At 39.5% G+C, this 15,646-nt stretch overlaps 2 protein-coding genes across 4 annotated transcripts; one reads left to right on the top strand and one right to left on the bottom strand.

The window, feature by feature from the left end:
* The first annotated feature begins 311 nt into the window (after nt 1-311).
* On the top strand, nt 312-8,389 carry ubxn11 (UBX domain protein 11). 3 transcript variants are annotated; one of them, XM_031896886.1, is made up of 14 exons: nt 312-434; nt 2,490-2,530; nt 3,414-3,506; nt 3,642-3,742; nt 4,717-4,774; nt 4,858-4,937; nt 5,017-5,104; nt 5,973-6,190; nt 6,273-6,350; nt 6,426-6,540; nt 6,620-6,723; nt 6,798-6,865; nt 7,843-7,968; nt 8,052-8,389. In XM_031896886.1, exons 1-14 carry the CDS (start codon nt 406-408, stop codon nt 8,206-8,208), a joined length of 1,356 nt encoding a protein of 451 aa, XP_031752746.1. In that variant the 5' UTR covers nt 312-405; the 3' UTR covers nt 8,209-8,389. The 3 variants fall into 3 exon arrangements, with proteins under 3 accessions (XP_031752746.1, XP_012812803.1, XP_002934683.1); XM_012957349.3 differs by lacking the exon at nt 312-434 and adding an exon at nt 1,953-2,254 and having other exon boundaries at nt 6,003-6,190; XM_002934637.5 differs by lacking the exon at nt 312-434 and adding an exon at nt 1,954-2,254.
* Nucleotides 8,390-9,326: 937 nt separating this feature from the next.
* sh3bgrl3 (SH3 domain binding glutamate-rich protein like 3) lies at nt 9,327-12,636 on the bottom strand. The gene is made up of 3 exons (NM_001103044.1): nt 12,545-12,636; nt 10,552-10,719; nt 9,327-9,780 (listed from the first exon to the last, which is right to left on the bottom strand). Exons 1-3 carry the CDS (start codon nt 12,587-12,589, stop codon nt 9,712-9,714), a joined length of 282 nt encoding a protein of 93 aa, NP_001096514.1. The 5' UTR covers nt 12,590-12,636; the 3' UTR covers nt 9,327-9,711.
* Nucleotides 12,637-15,646: the final 3,010 nt, after the last annotated feature.

Here is a 15,646-nt window from a genome sequence, read left to right as displayed (position 1 = left end):
AATATACATATGTCTTTTTTCGCCCTAACTTACTATGTTACTATGTTACCAGGGTCAGCCAGATGGCATTCTGGAAATGAGCAGCACATGGACATGGCCCATTTATATTACCCACAAAGATCTGATTCTTTTTTTTATGTGGTGTTTTTTCTGTGTTTGATAATATTTTCCCATCACGTTGCTCCCATAACCCAGGTCATTTTATCCAGGATGCTCATATTCTCTTTTTTATCATGTGTTTTTTTACAGTGCTGTTTTCTTACATTTCGCTATATTGTTTGTCTATTAATAGGAGGAGGGTGAAGTACAAAGAAAACTTAACGTGAATTCCTAAAGGCAGAGAAACACCAAACCATCGCTCCTGTTTTGAGCACCGATAACGGATCAGACCGCGATATAAACTGCATGATTTTAAGCGTATATTACAAAAACAGGTAATAAAACTTGTATAAGAATGGTGCGCCACCTGCTGGTCTCACGTACCATTGCGCTTCGGGCTATAACCAGGCGGCGCTTACAGTCCAGCCTCCATAATGCCTACCCTACCGATTCCAGCCACAGTTTAGCTAGTACCCACACACAAATACCTTTGCACAACTGACTGAGCAGTGCCTTTCAGCATCCAGTTCATAACGCCAAACACTCGTGTTAGTTATATTGTAAACCAGTGCTGTCCAACTTCTGTTGTACCGAGGGCCGGAATTTTTTCGACCTGCGTGGTGGAGGGCCGATAATGGAAGCCAGTTTTGACCACTCCCCTTTTTGAAACTGCACCCACTTGAAACCACACCCATGTTATCACATGACCATACCCATATTAATGGTTGTAGTACAGCAAAAACCTGCCATACTCTGCCTGCCTGTGTGCCATACTTGGCTGGTTTGTGCCATACTTGGCCTGTGTGTGCCATACTCTGCCTGTGTGTGCCATTCTCTGCCTTCCCTACCCTGCCTGTGTGTGCCATACTCTGCCTGTGTGTGCCATACTCTGCCTTCCCTACCCTGCCTGTGTGTGCCATACTCTGCCTTCCCTACCCTGCCTGAGTGTGCCATACTTTCACTGTGTTTGCCATTCTTGGCTGGTTTGTGCCATACTTGGCCTGTGTGTGCCATACTCTGCCTGTGTGTGCCATACTCTGCCTTCCCTACCCTGCCTGTGTGTGCCATACTCTGCCTTCCCTACCCTGCCTGTGTGTGCCATACTCTGCTTGCCCTATGATGCCTGTGTGTATGGCACACACAGGCAGCCTACAGTGACACAATGCTGGCACTGCTCCTACAGTCTGCACAATAACTATATATTAAAAAAACTTTTTAATTGCAGTACCACCTCAGTATATGTTCTTTTTGTAGTGTGCAGGGATTATTTGTGGGTTTCTACTGCTCCTGAGGTGTGAACAGGGGAACAATGTGGGTGATTACAGCCTGAGCCTGAGGTGTGAACACTGCAGGGGGGGAACAATGCAGAAACTAAAAGGTGTGAAAAACACAGGGGATTACATATTTAAACAATACAGCCTGATTACAGCCTGAATCTGAGGTGAGAACCATGCAGGGGGGGAAGTTAATCACAGTACTGATACCATTTAAAGCTTACACAAGAGTAAGCCATCAAAGCAGTCAGACAGGTGGGGGGCCACACAGAGGGGGGTCGCGGGCCGCATGCGGCCCGCGGGCCGCCAGTTGGACAGCACTGTTGTAAACTATCAGACATTTTGTTTGCAGTTATCGTTCTAAAGTAAAATGGAAGGTTTTGTCAGTTTTAGATAAGCGTTACACCAGCCGTGAATAACACAAAGCAAAAACACAAAATAAACATAGATTTTCCTACTGTCCCTAGCAGATGCCTCCACACAAAGAATCGAAATTATTAAACCTTTAATAGACAAAAACCCCAACGCCTCAATCTGCTCTATGCGCGCTTGCTCTTTGCGCAGCCAATCAGAATACTGCAAGCGTTACCTAGCGACTTGTACCAAACAATATGGCGACCCAGTGAGTGCAGCATGAGCAGCCCTTTATTTACTCTGGGAAGACCCCGTAAAACCAGAATAGCATTGGCCCAGCAGAGTTACAGCGGGGGGCAAAAACAGGCGCACGAAACACCTTTGCAGGCTTTGGCTCGCTGTGACGATGGGAGCAGGACCTCTGCGACTCTGGAACTAATAAGGGAACCTGACATACCCATGGCAGGGCAGTTGTCGAAACCTCAGATTAAATCGCCGAACCAGTTACCTGCGCTTGAATCCCCTGGGTAACTAACTGCAAGTATTTTCATCCGTTTCTGGACTACATCATCCAGTATCCCCTGGGAGCCAGCGGCCAGAGCTGGAGGCTGCAGTTCAGCAACCTTTGTAAAAGCTACTCTTCTTGAGCAAATTATCTATCTGTTATCTAACTGTTATTTCTGCTTATGTTTACAAAGTACCCCCCAGATATTACTTGAGAAAAAGAATGAGCATCTTTTAATATTTTTATTTTCTTCTTAGAAGACGAGCTGCACCATTCAAATCCATGGCATACTACACGGGTGAGTTATTTTTGTTCTACCCATTAATTGCACATATCAGTGATCAAAAAAAGGCCATATCTGGGCCAATATATTCCCATTTTTACAAACCTATTCAGTTTTATCTTCTTGTGGATATATTTAGAATAAATAATAAATAAGCTGTTTGGGGTTCTCAGAGTTAAAAATTAAACAGTAATTTAGTGGTTTGTATTTACTTTTATTTTCAATGCATCGCATTCAGTTTTTTTGTCTCTGTCCTTCCAAGTTTTAGTTGTATTATCCCCATCCCGCTGACCGTGACAGTGCCTTGCAATCAAGATTGCAAGTTCTTTATCCCAAGATTACAAAGTATTTAAAACAGCAGTTCCACAGCTTTAAAGTAATAAAAATATAATGCACTGTTGCCCTGCACTGGTAAAACTGGTGTGTTTGCTACAGTAACACTACTATAATTTATATAATAAGCTGCTGTGTAGCCACGGGGGCACAGGTTACATTGCAGATAACAGACAAGTTCTGTAGAGTATAATAGTGTTTTATCTGTTATCTGCTATGTGCCTGTGCCTTTTCTCCTTTGAATGGCTGCCCCCATGGCTACATAGCAGTTTATTTATATAAATTATAGTAGATTTTCTGAAGTAAACACACAACTTTTACTAGTGCAGGGCAGCAGCACATTATATTTTAGTTACTTTTATACACTTTCATTTTTTGGTGTTACTGTTCCTTTAACTCTTAACTCTCAGGAACATACAAACTAATTGGGGATTAGCCAGATATTGCTCACCTCAGGTGAGTGTATTAGAGGAAAGACCTAGCTAAATTAGTGGATCTAATAGTGTATGGCCAGCTTTAGTTTATTATTCAAGGGAATGCACTAATATCTGTTTGTTGATTGCAGAAGAGGAGATGATGCTACTTGAAGGTCTCCCATCAAACACCACAGGACCCACAAACAAAGGGAATTACTCCCATCTGGGGAAAGTTGTGCAGGGTTAGTACCAGTTTCATTTGGTCTAATGGACTTTTTGGTACTGATTGCCATAACACAATACTGTATCTTACTTAACTGTTGTCAAATTAAGGTTTACTGAAAGGTATAGAGTTGAACAGTGTAATGTGGTTGCAGGTTCGGCTCCCAGTGACTTTGACCTGCTAAATTCTACAATGAAGCGTTTAGGAGAGCTGGAAAGGAGGGTGCGGGCCCAGGAACAGGAGATACAATCAAAGGTCAGCACTGAGACCCTTTATCCAAAGAGCCATTTTGTCCTTTACTTTTGAGTATAGTCCCTTAAAGGAGACATATTATATAAAAGTTAAGAATGTACCAGTGAATTATAGAAGGATTGTGCTTAAAAAAGTTGTGTTTTAGACTGATTTATTGAGAAATTCCACCAAAACCCCACTTGTCCCGCCCATCTGTCTTACTTCCTGCTGGCTGAATTCTCTGGATGTGCAGGGGGGGCGGCGGTTCTCAGTACACTGCACTGTACCAATCAGCAGCTAGGCTGACCTGATAGGGAACTGAAGCCTGTCTTTGCTTGTGAGAGTGGCTCTCCCCCTCCTACTTTTCTTTGGCAGGGCTTGTTAGGACTCACCCACCCTTCATTTAAAACACAGACAGAGAACTGAGAGGATCTATCGGGAGCTCCAATAAAGGGGCCATTTTTACAGATAAGATGCATTTTTAGCCCAAAGTAAAACAAAGTAAAACCATTACCGTATATTATTCATAATTGCCTACAAAATCAGGTTTTTTTTCTATCTATCCTACATGTCTCCTTTAAAACCTTTTCACATTTACTGCTGCATCATATCATTCTTTAATATATGCACATTTTATGTCCAGTAATAGTGATAATGTTTACACTAATAGACACCAATTTTTTTATAGTAAAAAGGCTGTGGATTACTTAAGTAGGTTGGAGAGAGAACACAACCCCCCCCCCCCCATAGATGTGATTGTCTCAAAGGTTTTCCATGCTTTTGGGCAATTATCTTTGTAAAAAAAATTCTAAGTTTAAATCTAATACTAAAAAACGCATTATGCTGGATTGATGAATATTAGTAACTTGGCATTTTCTTGTTATCACACCGAATACATGAGGCAAGAATGAACAGTTGTTCATAGATGTGCTTAGTGCTTAGGAATACTGAGAAAATATATCTGTGTGTCTGTCTCTCTATCCATATCTATACCACAGGATCAGGAAATCAGAGACCTAGAAAAGAAAATCAAAAGACTTCAACAGCTACATTCAGGTTTGTTTGGGTTGGGGATGTGCCCAATGGTGGGTAGGAAAATGTAGGGTTTATATGTCCTTTAACTCAATTTTTACATACAGGGAATGCCACAAGTGGAAGGAGAGAACAGGAACTGGAACACCAGTGTAAGGAACTAAATAAAAAAATCTCTGAGATGGAGGTGAGTGTGTATGGTGTGCCATATTTTTTCTAATAGCTATGTAATAAGTGAGACCCAGAAATGTTTTGTTCCTCCCTAGCGTTTCCTTGGTGATTATGGACTGGTCTGGGTTGGGGAAAACAATGCAGATGTCTCACCTGAATCCACTGCCAGAACATGGAGCCCAGGTAATTGTAGATTATAACATTGCCACTGTAAACAATCTCCTTGGAAGCAGCGGTTCATAGCAGGCTATGAGAAGCTTCTATCTGTTATTCGGATATCACTGGAGTATGGAGTAGGGTCAGCCCTGAAAACTTCTGTTTAAACAGTGTAAATTCAGTGTATTAAGGGCTAAACTACATGGGAAGTAGTTTTCTAATGCTACAGTATCATTGATCAGATAAGTAGACAAGCCTGTACTCAGCGTTGCCAGGCAAATAGAACTCCTAATGGTTATTAATGCTAAGGTAATTAGAGCCAGGGACCTTAAATAATGAAGAAGTGAAATGTTTGCATACACCACAATTACTATTTTCTTTAATCCTAGGTTCTAGTATTTGAAATAAATGTCACTAGGCATTAACTTTTCCATATTATTGAAAAACCATGTTATAACACACCGATTGACAATAACTAAAAATATTGCTTCTCTGTATATTTACTAGGGATGCACCAAACCTATATTTCAGTTCCTTGGGTACGAATTTGGCTAAATACCGAACCAAGCCCAGAGCAGAAGCAGAAAATGCAGGGGAAGGCATGCTGCAAATATTTTTCAATACTTAGGGCTCAGATTCAGCTAGGCGGTTGGATTCGGCCATGTCATGCTAAAAATGGCTCCGATTTAGCTGAATCCCAAACTAAATCTGGGATTCGGCCCATCTCTAATATTTTTTACATGCTTTAAGTAGGAGTTCCACCTATTGTCAGGAATCAGTCCCTATAGCTTTAGCACTAGTGGTGTTTTCACTTTACACTTTTATTAAATAAATGGGTAATATGAGACTTTTAAAAATAGTTGTATTTATAGTAATATTTTTTTAATCTCCATAGGACCTTCTTCACCTACTTCTTTCCTACCAGACTTTGATCTAGTCCTGGAAAATTTAAGAGATTTGAATGTACTTGGAGGTGAGGGAGAATCGCATATTGAGTATCAAAAGGGAGGGGCCCGTTTGAGAGCACCCGAGTCTGTCCCATTGACTTTGTATAAAAACGGGATTATTATGTTCCAAGGGCCCTTTCGATCCTACAAGGAAAAATCCACACAGGTGAGGAAAACAGAAACAGTGGTATGTCAGATGGGAAAGAAGTTATTTTCCCTGAAATAATTTGTCCTTCATTGTGTTACAGCTATGTATAAGAGATATCATGGATGGCTATTTTCCCTCTGAACTGCAGGCCCGGTTTCCTAATGGAGTCACATTTCAGGTAAGAGAATTGCTGAAGAATACAGTCTACGCATGTAGGTGAAAAGGACTCTTGAAAAGTATCTTTGCCTTGCAGGTTACAGACAACCGCAATGTAATTTTCCAAGAGCAGCGGCGATGGGATGATTTTCCTGGTTCTGGTCAGACTATTGGGAGCTCAGGAAGTAATTTACAAACTAACAAAAAACCAGGTAAGGGCTCTCTTTAAAAATAAGGCAAGCCCTTAAGGGTTTATAGAACATTTTCATTGTAAATTCTGCCCACCAACAGGACCACAGCTTTCCACTGACCAGTTCTTGAATAGACTGCCTAAATCTGTAATTCGTGGGGGTAGAATTGTGCATGTACGAAGTGCTGTAAGAGAAGCTCTGCAGGTTTGTACATGACCATGGGAACGGAGGGTTTGGTGGAGCATCTTCAGACAGTTAGCTCTTGTTGTTTTTCTAAGGGGTCAGAAGAAAATGAGATGCCAAAAGAAATCTTAGTGGAATCTCCACAGCTATCAAAAGAGCAGAGGTACGGATAGTAAAATGTATTCCATAGGGTTAAAGGGGGGTAGTCATTACATAATATCTTTGCTGTTTTTGTTTTTAATATTTTTTTTATTAAATATAGTGTTTTCCTTTGTCTCATAAATCCAGTTGTCACAGTTATATTTATTCAAAGTCCAGCGTTTTTTATTGATGTCCTTCAGTTAAGCTTTCTTTCTCAAGCCAAGAATAAAACAGCTTTATTATTATTATTATTAATGTATTTTCACAAAAAGGTGTGTTGCTGTACATGGGCCCATAAAAGTTATCCCCATCAGCCCTAAGACTTTGGGTAGCCACATGGGGCTCCATCCTTTCTATAATGGCACAATTGTAAACAATGTAAAGAACACTGTTGGAATGTTGCTTTTGGCGAGTTTTAAAGGAATAGTTTAGTGTAAAAATGAAACTGGGTAAAATAGATAAACTGTGCAAAATAAAATAATAGTTTCAATATAGTTAGTTAGCCAAAGGTGAAATCTATAAAGGCTGGAGTGGGCAGATGTCTAACATAACAGCCAGAACTCTACTTCCTCCTTTACAGCTCTCTAAGCTATTATCAGTCAGTAGCCAATCAGTGATTTTGGGGGGGGGGGGGGGGGGCACATGGGACACAACTATTCAGTTAGTTTGTGAGTGCACAGGTCAGATTCAAAAGCAAACTAACTGAACAGTTATGTCCCATGTGGCCTCCCTAAAGTCACTGACTAACTAAGAGCTGAAAGCAGGAAATAGTGTTCTGGCTATTATGTTAGACATCTGCTCAATCCTGCCATTATAGATTATATTTTTCCATAACTATGTTAATATTATTTTTTATTTTGCGCAGTCTATTTTACCCAGTTTAATTTTTACACTGAACTGTTCCTTTAAGACAGTGTTGCCATCTCTCTCTCTCTCCTGATGTAGGATCACAACTATACAACAAGATTTAAAGAATATAAATATTTGTATTTGTTTTAGCACACAAGACAACATGGTAGTGTCAACTTTAAGGATCAGGTCTGAGTCTGGTGATAAAACATATAAAGTGCGAATGTTGTCTTCAGAAACCCTTGCCGACTTGCGAAATTACTTGTCCTCGTGCCGGTATGTGTTTTTTGTTTTTTTAAAATCCTATAACATATTTAGTCTGTTTATTTCTCATTCCTTATTATATATTTTGTAAGCAGGGCACCTGATCTCTCCTCCTACAACATTATCACCCCTTTCCCTTACTGTGTGTATGAAGATGATACATGTACCTTGGAAGAGGTTGGCCTCGTCCCCAATGCTTTTCTAGTTCTCAGAGCAAGAAGTGAGGAGGAACAAAAAAAGCAATCAGTCTGAGGAAAAAAGAAAGAATTTCATTTATGAATCTAAAGAACAGAAGAAACAAAGGGGCGGTGATCTTTTATCTCTTCCTGATGACTGTTCAACTTGAACTTTACAACATGCACTTTTATATGGTATAATTCTACAACTATACATGACCATAAAGGAACAATAAACTAATACTAACAGTTCTTTATCAGTATGCAGATTAAATTATGTTCTACTGTGAGTAAAACTTGATAGCTGGGAGGCAGATTTTGCCACTGAAAAGTCACCTGTTAGAAAATACATCTGCTAAAGCTATCCCATATAGTTGGGAGGTCATTTTTAACACTATTAACACAAGAAACATTCTTAACACAACAAGAAACATTCCCCTAAGTGTTGTACTCCATACAAATTTGCCATAACATCTTATAATTCCCACTAATTGCAGTAACGATGAATCTAGTCATTTGTTTATGCAAGAAACGTGCAGGAGATAAAAGCAAATCATTGTAGCATCCATTACCTTCTTCCTGGCTTTTAAACAGAAAGTGACGGTGCCTGGGGGGGGTCATATAGACCAATAATCTTGCAATCCTGGGGGATCTAAAACTATACCAGGGTGATTATTGCGGCGTTTTTAAAAATCTGATTGTGGCGATTTATCACCACACACAAGTACAATAGCAGTTTGTCCCACACTACATATTTATGTTGCAGCAACTTTATGTTGCAGTACCTTTCCATATGGAACTTGGTGCCGCTGCGATTAGTCGGCAATCAGATTTTTAAAAATCACGGCAACTAATTGTCCCCTCTGTCTTCGCCCTAAAGTAAGTGACTCCTTCACTTCCTGCTTTTCTGGAGCAAAATAAAGATGCCTGTAGAATTGTATGGCCACTCGTGTGATATTCTTTTATTCTGCCCAATCGGGCTAACAAACCTTTAATTAGTTTAAATGGAAACTGCTTGTCTGCTTCTATAAAACAAATGACATGACGGACTCCTCTTCAAGATTTGGGCACTTCCCTTCCAGCTGAAAAATGCTATTTTTCATATTCCCAGCCTCTATATACAACCACCTACAAACATCTGTTTATTATTCGTGGAATACTTGAGCAAAACTCATAGCAATTTCAGTCATTTAGTTAGGAACAGATAAGTGTTTTATTTTTAAATGAAAACAATGTGAACAACAGGTTTACTGATCTACTGGAAGACATTCTCACTTCCTCTTTGGCAGGAAAAGCATGGAATGAGTTTAGAAGTCATAAAAAGGAAAGTTTTTTTTTTTTAGATCCCTTATCTGCCAGCAGGGGGGGGGGTGGTTCTGAAAAAAACACAGAAAAAGAGTTCAGGGCCTCTTCCAGTATCCCAGGAATGAATGAGGTGCAAGAAAGTGAAATTTTGGAATGTATAGGAAAAGATGGAATGAATAATCCCTGTTTCTAGTTTACTCCTTTGTGGGTGAAAATAAGCAGGGTGTGGGCTCAAATGCATTGATGTAACAAAAAAGGTTCAGCATCACAGAATCTAAGCTTTAAGCTTAAGAAACTGGCTCAATATCTCATCTTCAACAGCAGCTGCAAACTGCTCATAGTCCTAAAATAAAGAAAAAGTTAGAGTGAGCACAGGAAAGGATTTAGAGTAAATCATATTCAAGACATTTAATATTATGTATGCAAACCCATAATTAAATGCACCATCATGCATTTTATTCTACATTTAGTTTACAATACATAACACAGTACACCATGCCCTAAAATTCTTACTGATGTTGTGGCATTTAGTTTTTTGTCCAGCCTATTTTTTTTCATAAAAAATTATATATTTTTACTTGAAGTAGCCTACCTGTCTATAAAACAGCAGTTAGGTACCTTGTGTGTATTTTTCTGGACCCATTCAAAGTTTACAGTTTTCAGGTCAAAATCCCTACCCATGTGAACAATGACATGCTTAGTCAGCAAAAAGGAGCTGGCGGAGATACACCATGTGACATTAGCCAAAGCCAATAGCTAGGAATATGTGCCAGCGAAGAAATGCCTCAAACTGTCCGTACCTCCTTCCCATTGGTCACAAAGCAGGTGGTTAAAAGTACATAGAAGATGATTATACCTGCTGTGACATTAACTTATGGCAGGGATTCCCAACCTTTTTTTACTGTGAAACACATTAAAATGTAAAAAAAAGTTGGGGAGCAACACAAGCATGAAAAATGTACCTGGGGGTGCCAAATAAGGGCTGTTATTGGATCTTTGGTAGCCCCTATGTGGACTGGCAGACTGCAGAAGGCTCTGTTTGGCGGTTCACATGCAAAAAAAACTTGCCTTCCAAGCCATTGGCTTATGGAGTACAAAATGGCAACACACTTACCCCACAATATTGGTCATCGTTGAAGATTTGAGGTGGAAATGCATTGGGGTTCCCACACATCTGCCTCATTTCTGTTCTGATATTGTTATCCGCAGAGATATCCACTGTCTCATATTTAATGCATTTGCTATCCAGGATACGAGTGATTTCACTTTGTTTAGACTTTATCTAAAAATTAAGCATATATAGATACATTAGTAGTAGTAAAATTATGGCAAGTGTTTACAACATAATTGGGCACAGATGTTCATAATAGGAAGTGAGAAAAAAAAATTCAGTCACAGGAAAAAAACCCAGTTTGTGATTATTTAAGGAAGTTCTTTACAAAGGCCAACAGGCTAAAAAGTATTGTGTGTCTTCTGCATTTTCAGGGATTGCCCCACTTCCTTTTTTATAATTTATTTAGTGCACAGACACTAGGGCTGGCCTGAATGCTGAAGTACATTCTGTAAGCTGGTAGGCGGTCAGTGTATATCCTGCAAAAAAGTAAGGTATCTCTGCTAATATCAACTGCTGCACCAAACACTCTGCCAGTAGGAGATGCCCAATTATTAGCAAATATATTTCACTCACTCTTCAAAAGTGCTATTCTGCATAACATAGTAATGTAGTATTGCTTGCTTGGACTGTTTCCCACAGACTGCACAAAGTTCAAACGCAGCACTGCAGTATGCTGTTTGAGAAAGGAATTATGCAAAGACACCGTGGTATTTAGAAACAAGGCTATGCTAATGCTCATTTTTTATTTTCTTTCAGAGAGGGCAATACATATTTTCATGTGGCATATTCAACAGTAAAAAAAGACACTGAAAAAAAAAAAAAAAAAGATATATTTAGATGCAGTTTAGAATTAGAGCCGAGGGCGTGTATAAACCAAGAACAGCTCAATATGAAAGGTGTGTTCGTATAAAGATTTCACAAGCGCTGGCAAGCAGCAAGAAAACGCCCATGCACTGAGACTATATGGACACATAGAGCACTGTGGAAGGTAAAATAGAAGACGTACACTAGAGGAAATATGTGTTTGTTTTGTATAATACAGGGGTCCTAAACTTTTTTAACCTGTGAGTGACATTCAGATATAAAAAAAAATTTGGAGAGTCACACAGGCATGCAAAATGTTCATGGGGGTGTTCTAGCTAAGAATTAACAAAAAAAAATAAGCACTTGCTTTGAGGCCCCTGGGAGCAACATCCATCGGACTGGTGAGCAGCATGTAGCTCGCGAACCACTGGTTGGGGATCACTGGTATAAAGGATACACATATTGTTGAAAAACTAGTCTATATTATCGAGGTGCTGAGTTAAGCTTATGTTGAAATGAACATGCAGTTATAGAAAATAATACCTTCTACTACCAGTTACTAATGTTGTCAATTTTCAACAGAGGAGTTAAGAGCACTTCCCATAAATAATACGTACATGTCACAATGTAGCAATTAGTGTTTCTAAATCAGTATTTGTGGCTGCTAACAAGAAAGGATGACAATGTGTAAGAGACAGACTAGGGGGACCTCTGATTGGATGGCAATCAGTAGTCTTTCATCATACCCTTTTTTGATCCCTGCAATATAAGACACAAAAGCTGAATTTCCCTGCATTTTATCTATGCAAGTATATCAAAATGATTTGAATGAAAGCGATACAACACAAATGCAGTAGCTGCAGTTTGTTGCTGGCTGTGTCCCAAGATAAGTTTGCATTGTGCATTGCATCAACCAATGTGCCAGACATATATTTAAATGCAAATGCCACAGGGAGTGCTTCACAACTACAGGAAGTTGTAAATAAACGCAATTAAAAATCCTCGGCCATTTCTAAAGCCAACATTTCCCTCGGTGGAATAAGGTACTGATTCTGGCATTTCTAAATAAGGGCGGGGAAGCAAGCCCTCCCAACCAATATAGAGGCAGACGCAGTATTTGTAACGCAAGTTGCACACACAATCCATCGTAGCGCCACTTTTGTCAATGCATGTTATCATGAAATCTCACCTCCCGGGATCCGGTTACCGACGTGTAATACACTTTCACCACCATCCTTAGCTCCAGCCGTGATATTACTCTGCAGCAGTACTTCCGGCCTCTCCCACCATGTGATAGGCAGGGGACCAATCACAAAAACATACTTTGCGCTTATCTACAATTGCCTAAGCCTATCCAGAAACGCTTTTGTGTAGTGTATCTTCCTTATACCTAGCGGCTAATGTTCGTATACGGAACTTATATATTTCCCGTCTGTATGTATATGCTTATATTTTTAGGCGCCATCTGCTTTTGTTTAGTAAACGTTATACCACTATCCCTTATTTACCTATAGGCATACGCTTTAGTTTTGTGGGAAGATGTGTCCAACTTACAACTTCTATTGCAATGAGTTAAACAAGGCTTAGTGGTCTCTACTCTCAAGGACAATTATTGCTTACATTATTGCTTATTAGTTGGGTTGTCTTACTGTGAATCAATGTGAAACAAAATCAAGGTAGATATTTGTAAATAATAACAGAATTAAAAAGTTTATGTAGAAATAAACTGTCTCTCATCATTAGAAAGACAAGTGCTAATAATTTTTTTTGCATTGGCTCATCAATGGCTGAGCCTGGACGTTGCTAGAGTAAATTTCCCCTTGCAACCAGGCAGCCATCTTCATTTTAAACTAGGGAGTTGCTTTAGGGCTTTTACACCTGGATGTTTTTATGTGTTTTATGTGGCATTGGCATTCATGTTTTAAAAATGCATTAAAAAAAAAAAAAATGAAAAACACCCACCACCAATCATAAACGAAGACCATCTGCAAATTGCCTCATGTTACTTTAAAGGTGAATTATCCCTTTACACATGGTAAAGAGGGGCAGGGGTATTTTGGTTTTCAATATTTTCTACCACCTGTGTTGAAACCCTCGCTGGACCACAACTTCCAACATTTTAGCTTGCTATTATGTTAGGGATTCTCGTGGTATAGCAACATCTAGGGTTCCAAGGTTATATCTATAACAGAAGCAGGCCCAGTGATGGTTAAGGGCTATTAATATATAGGGGTCCCATTGAAACACTGACTGCTAAGCAGTTTCAATATATACATACTTATAAGGTATTTTGTCCAAATATGCGGTGTTCTTCTTTGAGCTGTAAGTTAAACATGGAGATGTTGTAAATTTGACACATGAGGTGTTTTTGTAATTGGTTCTGGAATATAGTGTGAGATTTTCATCGTCTACAGGCATCCGTTATAGGAGAATATGATGTGATGTGTGTGTTGGCCTTCCTGCCTCTCCAGTAATGCAACCACCAGAGAATATGATCTACCAGCAGATATTCAGATGGTTGATAGAAGATCTTAGGTTCAGAGCATTGTCCACAACTAACTTCATTAGATTATTGGCCAGGTTGCTTTGGTTACATCTGTTATTACATTTTTAATAAACAAATTGTTTTATTTATATTTTTACAATACCCATATTTAGATGTGGAAGATCTTTATGTTATAGCGTCACTTTAAAATACACACAAATACAATAATACACAGACTTACACTGCCACATAAACCAAACAATGCTCAGTACAGCACATTATAACTGATTCTTCTGATTTCCTGCTGAGGTGCCCAACCCTTCACTAATCTCCTATGCTTAATGTCCATTAATTAAATGTTTATATTTAGTAATTTTATTGTGTGAGGCAGAACTCAGCCAGAATCTAATGTACTACATCAGCAGGGGGCCTCATCAATTTGTGGTCCCTGATCAAACCTGTCTGACTGAGATCTAGCCAATTTTAGGCCAGATATTGGTCAGGTAGGCCTGTCAGGGGTGCCCATACACAGGCAGAAATGCTGCCGAATCGGTCTGAAGGACTCAAAACGGCAGCTGAAATCTGCCCCTGTATGGCCACCTTTACACTCACACTAATAACGAGTAGTCAATATGACTGACAATTTATATTTTGGTGTGTAGGTGTTTTATTTATTTCATTGTTTAAGCTTTCATACACAGTGAGTGAGTCAGAAGTGAGGTGGTATGGAGGGGCTGAGGATCCAGCATGGCATCTGGTTATTCTTTGGCCCAAAACTGAGAGGAAGCAAGTGGTGATGCACATGATGAGGTCAGGAGGGTCATGTGGTTTGTTTGGTTCCCCTCTGCAACTGATAAATGAAGTTGAAAGGCTAATTTTTATCAATCCCATTCCTACTCCTTACATACTGCATGCGTGTGCACGCACACACACACACTGCAAAACTTTAAATGGGACAGGGTGTAAGGAAGGCATGTCTCCCTGTCACTGGGTGATGAGGAGGAGCAGAGATAAGGTCATTTTCTGAAATGGCTTGTGCTCCACCAGATTTGTTGCCCGTAGTAGCCCAGATTTAACCATCTCCCTGTGTGCTGTAACCCTAGGGTGGAGAGAAGCAAATGTGTGTGTAGCTGCACTGTAATTGACCTGATTGCAGCTACATGCAGCAGAGGCCTACATTCACATGTTCTGGGCCTATTGTCTCTCTTTGTAGCTGCAATCAGGAAGACACAGTGCCTTAAAATTGCAATTTTTTTTATTTAGGATTACCCAATAGCACATACTACTTAAAAAAAAAATAAAAAAAAAAAAATATATATATTTTAATTAAAATGGTTTATTTAGATGAAGCAGGGTTTTACATGAGCTTATTTATACAACATATTTTTTTAGAGACCTACATTGTTTGGGGTTATAGTGTTCCTTTAAGGGAAACATCTATCGTGCAGGCATAATGTTCTTAAGACTTGCATATTAAGGTGAGGACACAATTGCCCTACAGTTCACTTCTCTCCATCTGTGTTTTGTATTATGTGAAAAAGTTTGGATACCCATTTCATTTGTCCAGGGACCCTGACCCTTATTACCTCATTAGGCCTCAAAAGCTCTTCGGAGTTGCCAGCTATAGGCAACTTCAGGGCATAGGTTTTGTGTGGCCACTCAACAACCATGGGCAGTGAGGATCTGAAAATTAAGCTAATCAATATCTACAAAGTTATGGAAAGGCTATAAACATGTTGCAAATTGGTTTCAGCACACTGTTTTAGCTGCCCATAATATTATTGGAAAAATGGCAGTTAAGAGGAA

Source organism: Xenopus tropicalis, chromosome 2, assembly GCF_000004195.4.
Source record: "Xenopus tropicalis strain Nigerian chromosome 2, UCB_Xtro_10.0, whole genome shotgun sequence".
Lineage (NCBI taxonomy): Eukaryota > Metazoa > Chordata > Amphibia > Anura > Pipidae > Xenopus > Xenopus tropicalis.
The sequence above is the reverse complement of the archived record's forward strand: the minus strand, read 5'-3'. Positions and strand labels throughout refer to the sequence as shown.

What these genes read in the sequence shown, in the direction of transcription:
- ubxn11 (XM_002934637.5), top strand. Translation starts at nt 2,007, where the DNA reads ATGAGCAGCCCTTTATTTACTCTGGGAAGACCCCGTAAAACCAGAATA. An exon ending in AAAAAATCTCTGAGATGGAG is followed by an intron (nt 4,938 to 5,016) that starts GTGAGTGTGTAT and finishes GTTCCTCCCTAG; the next exon opens with CGTTTCCTTGGTGATTATGG. An exon ending in CAGCTATCAAAAGAGCAGAG is followed by an intron (nt 6,866 to 7,842) that starts GTACGGATAGTA and finishes TATTTGTTTTAG; the next exon opens with CACACAAGACAACATGGTAG.
- sh3bgrl3 (NM_001103044.1), bottom strand. Translation starts at nt 12,589, where the DNA reads ATGGTGGTGAAAGTGTATTACACGTCGGTAACCGGATCCCGGGAG. An exon ending in CGGTAACCGGATCCCGGGAG is followed by an intron (nt 10,720 to 12,544) that starts GTGAGATTTCAT and finishes CTTAATTTTTAG; the next exon opens with ATAAAGTCTAAACAAAGTGA. An exon ending in ACGATGACCAATATTGTGGG is followed by an intron (nt 9,781 to 10,551) that starts GTAAGTGTGTTG and finishes TCTTTATTTTAG; the next exon opens with GACTATGAGCAGTTTGCAGC.